Below are 14760 nucleotides of genomic sequence, written 5' to 3'. Positions count from 1 at the left end.
CACAAAAGTTTGGGAAATTGCCTAGTCTTGAGGGACACTTCCAGCCCATACACTGGTGGTTTTCCCTCTATAAAGTCATGGAACCAAAAGCACATTCATGTTTAGAAATTGCAAATGTCCACATCCTGAAAAAGAGTCTTGTAGAAAGAAGGATAGAGAGACCCGGAGGGAACAAGAACTCCAGACGAACACTGACAGAGTCAACTAACATAGGCCCATGGGGGCTTACAGAGACCGAATCACCAACCAAAGAGCATGGATGGGCACATATGTAGCCGCTGGGCAGTTTGGTCTTCATGTGGGTCACGTAGAAAGCAGGGTGGGTGCTATCTCTTACAGACTCTGTTGCCTGCTTGTGGATCACTTTCTTCTAGCTGGGCTGCCTTGTCCGGCCTCAGTGGAAGAAGATGCTCTTAGTCCTGATATGAAGTGCTGGGGTGTGTTGGTACAGGGATAGGACTCCCCTATTTTGAGGAGAAGGAGAGAGGCAAAAGGAAGAAAATGATGGGACTAGGAGAAGAGGAGGAGGTGGGATGTGATCAGGTGTAAAGTGAGTCAATAAATGATTTTTTAAAAAGAGATAAAAGGCATAAATAGAAAAATATGAATAACAAAAAAAGAAATTGCAAATGTCTTGCTTTTGCTAGAACCTAGGGACCAAGAGAAAAGGAGAAGTCAATAGCAGAAAATTGACTCCAAATACCAAACAGATTCTTGTTCTTAGCTTGCTAGGTAATGAGAAGCCATTGAGACCCTCTGGGAAGGAAAGGTTAGGGTGATAGGTTAAGGAACAAAAATCCCAGAGCTCCTTGGAATGCTGACCACAAAAGGAAAAATGGAAAAGAAATTGACAATAGGAACTCTGATTATTTTATTTCTTAGTAATTAACTGTAGTAGGCTGAAGGAAGAGCAGGATACAGGACTTGATATCTGTTAAGTGTGACAGAGACTGAACGCAAGATCTATGTATTGGGCACTTGGGTGATAGAAACTATGAATGAAGAGGAATATAAAAATACTGCAATCCAATAGGCTCAATCAACCCATTTATTCTCCAAATGTGTAGCTCATATACTATCTTGGAGATCCACTGATGTACTGCCAACCCAACTGCCCTAGCCTACTGGCATCAAGGTTTCTGTCCTCACAAAATCCGAGTTTAAGACTTTGTAAGCAACAGGAGTGAGGAGTGAGAGTGAGATAGACAGAGGTCATACACCAATGGGCTAGGACTACGGCTCAGTTGGTAAAGGGACTGCCTAGTGTGCATGAAGCCCTGAGTTCAGACTCCGGCACCACATAAAACCAGGCACACTATTGCAATCCCAGCTTTGTGGAGATGGAGGCAGGAGGATCAGAAATTCAAGGTGATTATTGATTACACAGTAAGTGGAAGGAAAGCCCGAGCTATGAGACTGTTTCTCTAAGAGAGGTAATAACAACAGAAATTAAGAGAATGCCTCACATAAAACACACAGGTGTGGCAACAGGGCTTGATTCAGGGGACCCTCCTAAAGATGGCTCCAAGATTGGAAGGTCTGGAGTGGGTGCATTTATCCTCCGCATTGGCCTCTGCTTATTGAGTGTCACCTAGCAACTACATATAGGCACTTGGAGGCAGGATTGTGTGCGGGCTTTGGCAGATTCGATAGCTGTCTTAGCTGCACTTGTCCTTCTCTTGAAACATTTTTCAAGGCAGTTAACAAAGCCTGGGATCAGCTAACTATGGCATGCCTGTGCAGTTCTCATTGGCCTTTCCTGTGCAAACACTAGAACCACGCCACACTTTCCTTTCCGCAGTATCTCACCCTTCCTGGGAACTGCTGAGTGACAGCTCACGAGGGCTCATTAGCACTCAGCAAAAGGTCCCTTGTTAGTCTAACCGATAAATTCTACCATGTACATCTACTTCCCTCAATCGTCTCTGAGTTTGAGCTTCACTTCACAACAACATACTTGACAAGAATCTGGGTGCAGGTACATTTGGGAAATGTCTCAGGGACTGTTCAGAAATACAAGTTAAAAGTACATCTTGAGTTAATTCGCTGAGCCCTGATTCTGATGGCTCCAGGGACTCTTCTGAGGACTATCTATGGTCTCTCAGATTTTTTCACTGGGATAAGACAGATCACGTATGCACAGCCTTCCATCTCTATGTTCATTAAGCATTGTTTCCCCCTGTTTAGGCTTATGAAGGTACAGGCTGATGCATGGGCAGCCAGAATTTTTTTATAGAATTAAGATATATTACTGATTTTTTTTTATTTTTTTAGGATATCATACATGTAATAAAATGAAGTATGATGATATCTAGCCTGCTTTTTCCCCATCCAACTTCCCCCATATCTCCCACAACATTTACCCTTCATGCTTCTCTTTTGGTAACCCACTGAGCGGAGTTCATGTATGTGCATGGGCGTGGGGCAACACGTGGAGCATGAGAAAAGTAACAATGGCCACATTCTCAACAAAAAATATTCTCCACCCCCGCCCAGCAAGTATCCATTGCCAATAGCTCCTCAATGGCTGGAACCTCCAGATGATCTACCACATCTGTGCAGGGGTTTGAGGTGACTTACTCCTGTGCGGGTACTAAGGCTGCTGCAGTTCAGGACTTTGGTAGCCATGTCATCTGAGAAAATAACATTTCCACAACATTCCTTTCCATCCTCCACTTAGACATTCTCCTTGTCCCATCTTTCTAAATGCTTCCTGAGCCTTTTAAAAAGATGTTATTTATAATTTGGGAATTCTATACATTTACCCACTGTATTTTAGTCATCTTTATCTCCCATTCACCACCTCCAAATATCCTCAGGCCTTTCCTAACACATTCCATGTCTAACTTCATCTCATCTTCCTCCTCCTCCTCTTCATTATCATCATCATCGTCGTTGTTGTTGTTGTCTTCTTTCTTCTCTCCCTGCTTGTCCTCCTCCTTCCATTCTTCTATAACCCAGAGTCTAACTAGTGCTGCTTGGATTTGTCTGGATGCCGATGTGGAGTTACCCACTAGAGCCTGAGCAACCTGCTAGTGTCCACCCTCCACTAAAGTAAAACAACTCTTTCCCAGCTACTGTGGACTGCTCGCAGCTGCTCAGATAAAGGTGAGGCTGTATGAGTACCTCACTGCTCCTTGTTGCTGGCATCAAGGTTTCTGATCTTGTCATATATTATGTATATAAACACAACTCTTCTGAGTTCATGAGAACAATGTCATGCCATGTCCTGAAGCTAGCATGTCACCATACTCTTCCCCATCCTCCAGATCTTAGAGTCTTTCCACTGTTTCTTCTCTGATATACCTTATCTCTGGGTGGGGATTGATATAGAGGTGACATTGAAGAATACACGGTCACTTATTCTCAGCACTTGGACCAATGACAAGTCTCTATATTAATGACTGCCACTGTGGGGCGGTGGGGGAGGGAGGGAGCTTTTCTAACAAAAGTTGAGAGTAAATAATGCTAAGTTTCAGTGTAAACACTTAGAAGGCCGTTTGATGTGACCATTTCATGACCAGTCAGCCATTAGCAAAACAACAATAGTTGGTGATTTGACTCAGTGTTCAACAGGAAGCATGATAGGATTCCCTGTTGTTAGCTACATTTATGACCTACTGGAAGAGCCCAGTCTTGTTCTAAGTCCCTCTCCAAGTAATAACAGTTGTCAAAGGCAAATTTGGTTTTCCCTTTAAAGATACTCCTTTCCTTCCTAATAAAATGTACCAAAACGTTTTAAGACCACCTAATCCACCACTCTTTTCTTTTTGTGGAACATTAATACTCTGTAGGATAAAAATAAAAATGTGGTGTGGTGGTACATACCTTTGATTCCACCATTTCAAGAGGTAAAAGCAGGAAGATCTCTGTGACTTCAAGAACAACCTGGCCTACCTAGTGAGTTACAGGCCATCTGGGGCTACAGAGTGAGAAACCTGTCTCAAAAGGAGGTGGGTGTGAGATGTCTCAGGAGAAAGAGGCTATTGCAGACAAGCTAGATAACCTGGGTTTGAGCCCAAGACTCACATGGTACAATGAAAAACTGACTCACTCAAGTCACCTTGAGTCATATTGTCTCCTGCTACCAAATAAATAAGCAAACATAATTTGGTTTAAAACAACAACTTCAAAACACTTCACTTTAAAATCATTCTAGATCGTATAGTTGGACCATTATACAGACAAATGCTATGTGGAGATTCTTATGAATTCTATACAACCTTCAGGATGCCACAGGGTAATTTTTCTGTGATATGGGTGTGAAAATATGAACTTCCAAACCTGATTTCAGCTTTCATTTTCAACCCTGAGATCACCCCATTGTTGGTGATGTAGGAAATGTTTGATTTTTTAAATAGGTAAATAAATAATAAATACAGAAACTTCATTTGCTGCCAGCCCACAAATAAGTCACGATGAGTCCCTCAAGATTTCTTTTGCTCCCCTTCAACTTTATGAATATCTTGGCTCAGCCACTGAATAGTTTTGTCCTCCAGATTTTTAACTGATTGTGCACTTATGTGTTCTTGGCTAGAGAACTGGTGGCCAGCTTTTCAGTGACAGCTAAGCCAGGTTCAGTTTCCACCTGTTTTAAGGTGTACCTTTCCCCAGCATTGCCAGGCCTCTCGGCTGGGTAACCTTTCCTACAGTCCTGTAATAAAATCATGTGGCTTTAGCCACAGTGACCTCTGGTTATTTACTTAGGTGAGTCTCAGCTGAGCACAGGATAAGTAGATTTCCTTATTCTTGTTGCCCTGGGAGCAGACATAGCTAGATCCCCCCCCCCCCGTGTTCCAGCTGCTTGTTCCTCCCACTGCCCATGCTGTTTGAGATGCTGCTCCTCCCTCAAACGGAAGTGATCAAAGAGCCAGCCCCTGAGTTCATGTCACAGACAGTCTCTGTTCCTATTTCTAGGAAACCCACTTGGACTCTGAGCTGCCATGTCCACTTCGGTGCAGGGGTTCTAGGTTATATCTATGCATGGACCTTGGTTGGAGTATCAGTCTCAGAAAAGACCTCTGTGCTCAGATTTTTTTTTTTTTTTTTTTTTTTTTTTCTTTGGTTCCCTTTTAGAGCTCCTGTCCCCTCCAGGTCTTTCTATCCCCCACCCCTTCTTCCATAAAATTCCATGGCTCTCCCAAAAGTTTGGCTATGAGTCTCAGCCTCTGCTTCGATACCTCCATCAGTATAATCTTTCAGAGGCCATCTCTGGTAGGCTCCTGTCCTGTTCACTGCGTTCTACTTTCAATGTGTATCGCAATTGTCCTTGTGAATGAGGATCGAGTTGATGTCCCTCAACAGAGGAATGGATACAGAGATTGTGGCACATTTAAACAATGAAATACTACTCCGCTATTAAAAACAAAGAAATCATGAAATTTGCAGGCAAATGGATAGAAATAGAAAAGATCATCTTGAGTGAGGTAACCCAGAAGCAGAAAGACACACATGGTATATGCTCACTCATAAGTGGATATTAGACATATAACATTGATAAGCTAAAATCTGTAGTCCTAAAGAAGCTAAACAACAAGGAAGACCCTAGGTAAGATGCTCAATCCTTGCTCATTTTTCTTTTCTTTTTTTTTTTTAAGATTTATTTAGTTCATTATGTATACAATGTTGTGTCTGCATGTACACTTGAACACCAGAAGAGGGCATCAGATCTCATTTTAGATGTTGTGAGGCACCATGTGGGTGGGTGCTGGGAATTGAACTCAGGACCTCTGGAAGAGCAAGCAGTGCTCTTAACCTCTTAATCTCTCCAGCCTCATTTTTCGTAATGGAAATTATGTCATGATTTTTGAAAGATCTCTTAGACTAATTAGCTATTTGGATACATATGTGTTATAAAATGTGGCAATTCTCTTTGTGAGCGTCACCTATGGTTGTGCTGCTGTACAAGTGTGTGTGTTTGTCATAAATCAGAAGCTTTTATTTTTATAGATCCTTGTGCTCATATTTTTCAATTTTGTTTCATATTCTTTTTTTTTTTTTTTTTTTTTTTAGCACCCTTGAAAATGTGTATGTATCTTATATGTAAGTTTGTGAAGCCAAGCACTTTAATATCTGGCTAATGAGACAAGCTCACTTTTTGTTAAAACTCTTATGCTTTTTTTAATTTTTTTATTAATTACACTTTATTCATTTTGTATCCCCCCATAAGCCCCTCCCTCCTCCCCTCCCGATCCCACCCTCCCTCCCCTTTCTGCATGCATGCCACTCCCCAAGTCCACTGATAGGGGAGGTTCTCCTCTTCTTTCTGATCTTAGTCTATCAGTTCTCAACAAAAGTGGCTGCATTGGCCTCTACCATGGCCTGGTAAGGCTGCTCCCCCCTCAGGGGGAAGTGATCAACGAGCAGGCCAATCAGATTATGTCAGAGGCAGTCCCTCTTCCCATTACTATGTAACCCACTTGGACACTGAACTGAGATGGGCTACACCTGTGCAGGGGTTCCAGGTCATCTCCACGAATAGTCCTTGGTTGGAGTATGATTTTCTGGGAAGTTCCCTGTGTTCAAATTATCTTGTTCTGTTGCTCTCCTTGTGGAGTTCCCATCCCCTCCAGCTCTTACTATTTCCCACTTCTTACATAAAATTCCATTCACTCTGCCCATCAGTTGGCCATCAGGCTCAGCATCTGCTTTGACAGTCTATACTGCAGAAGCTTTCAGAGGCCCTCTGTGGCAGGTTTCAAGGTTGTTTCCTGTTTTTTTCTGGCTTTCAGAAGCCCTCTGTAGCAGGTTCCAAGGTTGTTTCCTATTTTCTTTTTCTTCTGATGTTCATCCTCTTTGCTTTTCAGGATGGGGATTGAACATTTTAGTTAGGGTCCTCTCTTTTGCTTAGTTTGTTTAGATGTACAGATTTTAGTGGGTTTATTCTATGTTATATGTTTATATGAGTGAATATATACCATGCGTGTCTTTTTGCTTCTGGGACGACTCACTCAGGATGATCCTTTCCAGGTCCCACCATTTACCTGCAAATTTCATGATTTCCTTATTTTTCATTGCTGAGTAATGCTCCATTGTATAGATGTACCACAGTTTCTGCATCCATTCTTCAGTTGAGGGGCATCTGGGTTGTTTCCAGCTTCTGGCTATTACAAATAAAGCTGCTACAAACATGGTTGAGCAAATTTCCTTTTTGTGTATTTGTGCCTCTTTTGGGTATATGCCTAGGAGTGGTATGGCTGGATCTTGAGGAAGCGCTATTCCTAGTTGTCTGAGAAAGCGCCAGATTGATTTCCAGAGTGGTTGTACCAGTTTACATTCCCACCAGCAGTGGAGAAGGGTTCCCCTTTCTCCACAACCTCTCCAACATGTGTAGTACCTTGAGTTTTTGATCTTGGCCATTCTGATGGGTGTAAGGTGAAATCTCAGGGCTGTTTTGATTTGCATTTCCCTAATGGCTAATGAGGTTGAGCATTTCTTTAAGTGCTTCTCTGCCATTCGATATTCCTCTACAGAGAATTCTCTCTTTAGCTCTGTTCCCCATTTTTTAAGTGGATTACTTGGTTTATTGCTTTTCAGCTTATTTACTTCTTTATATATATTGGATATGAGTCCTCTGTCAGATAAAGGGTTGGTGATGATTCTTTCCCAATCTGTAGGCAGTCGCTTTGTTTTGATGACGGTGTCCTTTGCTTTACAGAAGCTTTTCAATTTCATGAGGTCCCATTTATTGATTGCTGCTCTTAGAGCCTGTGCTGTTGGTGTTCTGTTCAGGAAGTTTTCTCCTGTACCAATGAGTTCTAGGGTATTCCCCACTTTTTTTTCTAGCCGATTTAATGTGTCTGGTTTTATGTTGAGGTCTTTGATCCACTTGGACTTCAGTTTTGTGCAGGGTGATAAGTATGGATCTATTTTCATTTTTCTACATGTAGACATCCAGTTGGACCAGCACCATTTGTTGAAGATGCTATCTTTTTTCCATTGTATGGTTTTGGCATCTTTGTCAAAAATCAGGTGTCCGTAAGTGTATGGGTTTATTTCAATAATTTCTCAATATTACAAATATATATAATTATGTTTCTTTTACGTATATTGTGGTTTATTATACTCAATTTTTTCTTTTTTCTTCTTTTTTATTTATTATTTTTTTATTTACTAGAATTTATTCATTTTGTATCCTAGCTGTAGCCCTCTCCCTCTTCCCCTCCCAATCTCTCCCTACCTCCCTCTTTTCTTCCCATACCCCTCCCCAAGTCCACTGATAGAGGAGGTCCTCCTCCTCTTCCTTCTGAACCTAGTCTATCAGGTCTCCTCATGACTGGCTGCATTGTCTTCCTCTGTGGCCTGGTAATACTGTTTCCCCATCAGGGGAAGATGACCAAAGAGCCAGCCACTGAGTTCATGTCAGAGACAGCCACTGTTCCCCTTATTGGTACCCACTTGTACAATGAGCTGCAAGGGGCTACATCTGTGCAGGGGTTCTAGCTTATCTCCACATATGATCCTTGACTGGAGTATCAGTCTCAGAAAAGGCCCCTGGGCCCAGTGTTTGGTTTCTGTTGCTCTCCTTGTGGAAGTCCTGTCCCCTCCAGGTCTTTTATCTCCCCCTTCTTTCATAAGATTCCACGCAGTCTGCCAAAAATTTGGCTATGAGTCTCAACATCTGCTTTAAAACCCTGCTGTGTAGAGTCTTTCACAGGCCCTTTGTGGTAGGCTCCTGTCCTGTTGCCTGTTTTCTCCCTATTCTTATGTCCATCCGGTTTGCTGTTCTGAGTGAGGCTTGATCATCTTACCTAAGGTCCTCCTTCTTGATTAGCTTCTTTAAGTATACAGATTTTAGTATGTTTATCCTATATTGTATGTCTAATATCAATTATAAGTGATTATATACCATGTCTTTCTGCTTCTGGGATACCTCACTCAGGATGATCTTTCCTAGTTCCCACCATTTATTTGCCTGCAAATTTCATTATTTAAACTGCTGGAATTCATAAGATAGAGTAGATTTGCAGTTTTACAAGTGATTATTCTATGTTTCTAATACCTTTGCTTAACAACAAACCATTTTCCATTTACTTGAAATGCAACTTTGTACATGCTAAAAGATTGCAACTTGATCAGACAACAGAAGGAGGTTATAAATAGATAGTAAAGAAGTAATAAATAATTTACAAATAGATAAAAGATTATATATTATAGACAGATAATAGATAGATGGATGGATAGATAGGTTAGATGACAGATAGATTCTTAATTTTAATCTAATAATACATGTCCTTGTGCCATCTACATATTCTGCTGATTTCTGAGCAGTCATACCTCTGCTCTTTACACACTAGCACACCCATGTCCCTCTCTGAACAACTCCTTCAACTTAATTCTCATTATTCCCTTCTAGATTAAGTATTGGCTCCTCTATGAACTGGACTCTGCTCTGTGGTAGGCACTCTTCCTCTGGCAGGCCATCAATAGGCAGGCTCTGTAAATCACATTTTATGTGCATTTTCCCGAAACTAAATGTATTTAGATGTCGCTTCTTTATTCTTCACAGTACCTGTTGTGTTATATGGCTCATTCATATTTCCTGAATAAAGTAGGTCAAAAGTAAGATAAGCTAGGGTTCATTTGGTCTCAGTTTATGAAAAGAGTCAACAAGTCATAACTCAGTCTTACCTAGATGCTCTCTTTGCAGGCTACAGGCTTGCAGTCTTGCGTAGATTCTGTCTTCATGGGCAGTGTTATGTTTTCTTACTTGGCTGCAGGCATACATTCTAAGCTGGGTGCTGCCTTTGCGGGCTGCAGCACACAGTTTGACCTAGCTACTGTCTTTTTAGGGTGCAGATATACAGTCTTAACTAGATAGTGTCTTTGTGGGCTGCAGGCCTTCAGTCTTGACTAGATTCTGTGTTAGCAGGCGAAGGCATGCAGTCCTACATAGATTCTGCCTTAGTATCTTTATGGGCTCCAGTTCTTCGAGTGGGCTGCAAAAATGAAGGCTTACCTATCTGCTGTTGTCATGATTTGCAGGCACGCCATCTTACCAACATCTTCTTAATGAGCTGCGGTCGTTAAGAATAAACTAAAATAAAATAAAACTAAAAAGTTAGTTTTATAAATTAAGCAAAAACAAGATATAAAAAAAGTTAAGAGAGAGGATGAGGAAGCACCAAATTACATATTAATAGCAGAGGGGAACTGGCCTTTGATCAGCTAGGGACCTGTTGAAAAATTCTAATATCAGCACAGAAATTTCCAGAATGGACCTTTCTTCAGAGTGGAGAAACATTTACCCACTGACTTAAATCTAGAGGATTAACTGCAGCTCATCAGGCTTGACAACAAGCACCTTTACCAACTGAGCCATCTTGGCAGTTTCAAATTGTGTTACTTTAAAAAATGAAAAAAGAAAACAATGACAATGACTAAACAGTAACAACTTTCAAGAAGTGAATCCTGGTACATGTATTGTATATCATGAAATATGTGTTGATATTCATGAGGTGATGGAAATGTAGACATCAGAAGTCCACAGAAGTTGTGCTGAGAACACATTCACAATGCCATCTTTTTAGCACATTGTTCCATCCACCTGGAATAGCTCAATTTCATCCTTAACAGCTCTCATTTGCCTTTTAATGTTAGCCAAACCATCTCTTCCTATGTGATTTTTCTATAACTGGTATAAGACTACCAAAAACTACTTGACATTGTACACAAATTTACTGACTTATACTTCTAGTGGCAACAACCTGGAACTAAAGCAAGCTGTCGAGAGGCTCACGTTCCTTCTGCAGAGACAAGAGAAGGGTGCATTTTCTTAGCCTCTCCAGCACCTCCAGGCTGCTTGCAGTCCTTACGAAGACATCAGTGCAGCACAGGCCTCTGTCTGACCTCTCCTCCATCCTCTATTTTCTCTACCTTAACCACATTGCCTCACTTTTATGTGGTCCTATGGTTATTTTGAGCCTGCTGGAAATTTTCAGCAAAGTCTCTCTGAGTCCAAACTCCTAACTTAACCATGCATATAAAGTATTTTTTTTAACATGGAAGGAGATACATCCATAAGGTCCAGAGATTAGAAGTTCAATGTAGTCGCATACTCTAAGAACTTGGGTAGTGGAGACGGGGATCAGAAATTCAAGGTAATCATCAGATACAGAAAAAATTCAAGGCCATTATAGACTACATGAGTTCCCGTGAGAAAGGGAAAGGGAGAATATCCAGAGATAAGAGTGTAGACCTTCTTAGAGTGCCAGTTTCAGTCCATGAATATTTTTCTCTTGCCTCATGGTTTAGAATTAGTTTCTCTTTTTCTGAATCTGACAGTCGTAAATGTGGAAGATAATTCCTATATTTCTAACACAAAAGGTCTGAAAAATCATTTGAAATTTGCAACTTTCTGCCCTCAGCATTATTTTCTTGGTATTTTGCTGCTGCGGTGAGCCAGGCTAGAATGTGGAACTGTAGTTTCCTTAGTTTCTCTTGTTCAAACGGAGAGCGGCTACTTCTCTGGTGATTAGAATGTAGAAGACAAAGCCAGGTTCTTGGCCCAAATGTTCACTCTTCTACATCTTGACAAAAAACGACCTCAATATCTCAGCTTCCTCAGCTGAGAAAAAAATTATAGTGTTTACCACAAACACTGATTGTGCTAATTGAATATGCAAAATTGCCTTTAAATAACTCAAGCCTGTCAATTATTTTCTTTGCATGAAACTACTCTAAGGGTTAGATGACACCACAGTGTAAGTCCCACGGTGAATCACCATATACGATGGAATCTAACTGTCCGGCATTGCCAGCATTAAGCACAGCAGTGAAGAAGTCAATGGAGTCAAATAATATTAGATTTCAAAAGAAAGAATTTAGTGAAATGTTCTTAACTTTGTATTAACCATCTGAATTATTCCAGGCTCTCAGCCTCAAACTTAAACTGTCACAGGGAGTGACAAAAATATTAAAAAAAGGTTAACAATGTTTTGAAAGATAGGTTATGTTTATTCCAATAATGAATTCACAACAGTAGTAGCTACAGGCTTTTAAAATATTGAAAAGTGTTTTTAAATATATGGTCTCATGGGACCTAGTTGCTAACTCATGGTGTTATCTAGCAACCTGATGTCTATTTGATTACTCACATTTACCAACCTATCATGACCCTCCTCACATCTTGGTATTGTAGCTCTTTACTTCATTGGGACCTTTGAACACTCACTTATTTCCCAGGCAAATTGAGCTATTCCACTCCAGTGCTTATAGTAAATAGAATAGAAACTTGTGGAATCATCTTCCTCTCTCACAAATGAAGCAACAGCAGAGCAGGGTAGCACATCAGCTGTTTCAGGTTCCTCAAACTGGTTTTACTTTTGCAAAACAAGTCCTCTGACTTCCCACATTCAGTGAGCTGTACTATGAGCACCATGACCAGCAGCCACCTTTGTTGTAACTTTTTTAATATGTGGAAAAAAAGCAAGATATCAACCATGTATTACCTTAATCAAGATGCCAAACTATCTAACTTGTTTCTCCAGGCAAGCAGCCCAACAACAGGGACAGCTCCCAGGAGCCAATCAAGGTTGTCTGTCTGTCCATCTACTCAGGACATCTGCAGGTAAGTCCTGGGCAAATGATCTTATTCAATATTCCTTAGACTAGTATTTTGTACTTTTTTTTCTCATGACCTGAAGCTCAGTGGCTCTTGCTTCTGCTTTATGTTGTCCATGGATCTAACCCCCCTTCCTTTAGCTTTTCTTCAGTTTATCATTTTTTACCAACTTCTGGTTGTGCTGTCATTTTCATCATTCTTTCTCTTTCTCTCTTTGTTTTCCCATGACTTTCCTTTCCATTCCCATGTCCCATCCTTTGCCTGATACCTTGTCTAGATCTTCCATCTTGCATGACATGTCAGAAGATGCATTTGAGCACTGCACCCCTGTAATGGTGCTGAGCCATGCTAGAAAGGAGTCTGGTAAGAAACCAGTAAAACAGAAGCCTAGGAGGAGGAGAAGGGTCTCTCAGAGATATGAGCATGCAGAAGAACAAGCAAAGGGGAGAAGAAGTGACTTTCACCTCCAGATTTCAAGTCCCAGGTGGAGAGAACTTTCTACGGAGACTTCAGATTCATCTTCCACAGATGAGAGTCACTGGGCTCAGGCAAAAAGACAAGCCCAGGTTAAATTCAGACTTTCTCGAAGGAGGAGAAATAATAAAAATCCATGTGGAAACCTGGCTGGGTCTTCCACTCCTGACAGAATTGAGCTTGTTGATCCGGGATCCAAAGGTGAAAAGCACCAAGAGCTGATGGAATGTACGAGTCATTCTTTAAATGTCTATAGAGGAAAAGTCATAAGGTACCAAGAACGCAGTCCTCCCCTGCCAAGGGGATCCATGGTGGAGAAGAGAGCCCCAGGGAGCCACTCAGGGAGTAAAGGCAGATTCTGCCACAGGGATCCTCAGCTCTTGCACACATTTAGGCAAAAAGAAGCAATCAAGAAAAGATTTTCAGAAACTGATTCTGATACTGAAATTGTAGCAGCTGTAGAAGGGGCCGAGTGTGTGGATGATGCGGGGCTTCAGCTGAATACCTCTGCTCAGGAGCCTCCTGATGCCTGTCATGATGGCTCTGATAATTTCGAAGTATGCAGGTCAGTTGCTGTAGAGAAAGACTTTAGGCCACTCAAATATCGTTCTAGTAGCTCATGTTTGTGAATTTCCCTCAAAGCAGGGCATTCATTTGTACTGTTACAGGCTGGATAAAATTAAAAACAGAAGACTGAGAAAAATCCATAGGCACAAAAATGTATAGAATTATATTTCTTCTCATCTTTTTTTCTTTTTTTTTTAATTTATTTGTTTGTTTCTTTGTTTGTTTATTTGTTTATTTATTACAGTTTATTCACTTTGTATCCCAACTGTAACCCCCTCTCTCCTTCCTTCCCAATCCCACCCTCCCTGTCTCTTCTCCTCCCATGCCCCTCCCTCAGTCCACTGATAAGGGAAGTCCTCCTCCCCTTCCATCTGATGATAGACTAGGATCTTCTCATCCTTTTACTTTATGACATATTGTGGAATAGATATGGGCAAAGGAAATGAGTTTTGTACATATTCTCCCTAAAACCATGATGATAGGGATGAAGCTGTATGGAAATGTTCAGTTCAAATATGGTCAAATATGGTCAATTTTCTGCAGAAAATTATTCAAGCTAGAGGTTCTTAAAGGTCAGCTTTTTGCATCAGAAAAATCTTCTGTGCTGTTTGTGCAATTTGTTCTTCAATTGTCTGACTCAGCAGGGTAACTGAAGATCCAAAGGACAGGGACACAGGTTCTGGGCTTGATGGCTAGGAGCCAGAACCTCTACGGAAGGGGAGCCTCATTCACTTTACCAATAATCAAGCACTGGTGATTTTTAACGGTGTGGACATTTCTTAGCAATAAGACTGTTTTGTTTTGTTTTTGTTTGTTTGTTTAACCTCAAAGCATACATTTTTAAAAGATAACTTAGTATTGAACTATTGAGCTTTGTATTACTGCAGATATAAGACAATTTTTTAAAAATTCATATTGTGCTTAATAATTTAAATTGAATTCTGAAACCAACTAAATAGTTTCATTGCATGTTGTTTGGTATAGTTTGTTTTTATAAAAGGTGAAATTATCTTATAAAACCTACTGTGTGCATGCATGTGAAACATATGAACTAGACAATGCAGTCCATATCCACTCTGGCCAGAACAAGAAAAATTAAGGTCTGGATGTGAATAACAGGACGATTTCTTCTCTGAAAGCTGTGTCAGACAATTACT

The 14760-nt window shown here is 40.8% G+C and overlaps 1 protein-coding gene across 2 annotated transcripts in view; it reads left to right on the top strand.

The window, feature by feature from the left end:
* Marchf1 (membrane associated ring-CH-type finger 1) overlaps window positions 1-14760 on the top strand; it is a 524397-nt gene that overhangs the window by 433408 nt on the left and 76229 nt on the right. Inside the window, exons 4-5 of one of the 2 annotated variants that reach the window (XM_055618726.1) lie at window positions 12489-12568; window positions 12840-13601. In XM_055618726.1, coding sequence (XP_055474701.1) covers window positions 12489-12568; window positions 12840-13601 — 842 coding nt within the window. The remainder of the gene's footprint in view (window positions 1-12488; window positions 12569-12839; window positions 13602-14760) is intronic. The other variant, XM_055618727.1, reaches the window with a different exon arrangement.

This window comes from Psammomys obesus, unplaced genomic scaffold (assembly GCF_907164565.1).
Source record: "Psammomys obesus unplaced genomic scaffold, mPsaObe1.curated_primary_1811, whole genome shotgun sequence".
Classification (NCBI taxonomy): domain Eukaryota; kingdom Metazoa; phylum Chordata; class Mammalia; order Rodentia; family Muridae; genus Psammomys; species Psammomys obesus.
The sequence above is the reverse complement of the archived record's forward strand: the minus strand, read 5'-3'. Positions and strand labels throughout refer to the sequence as shown.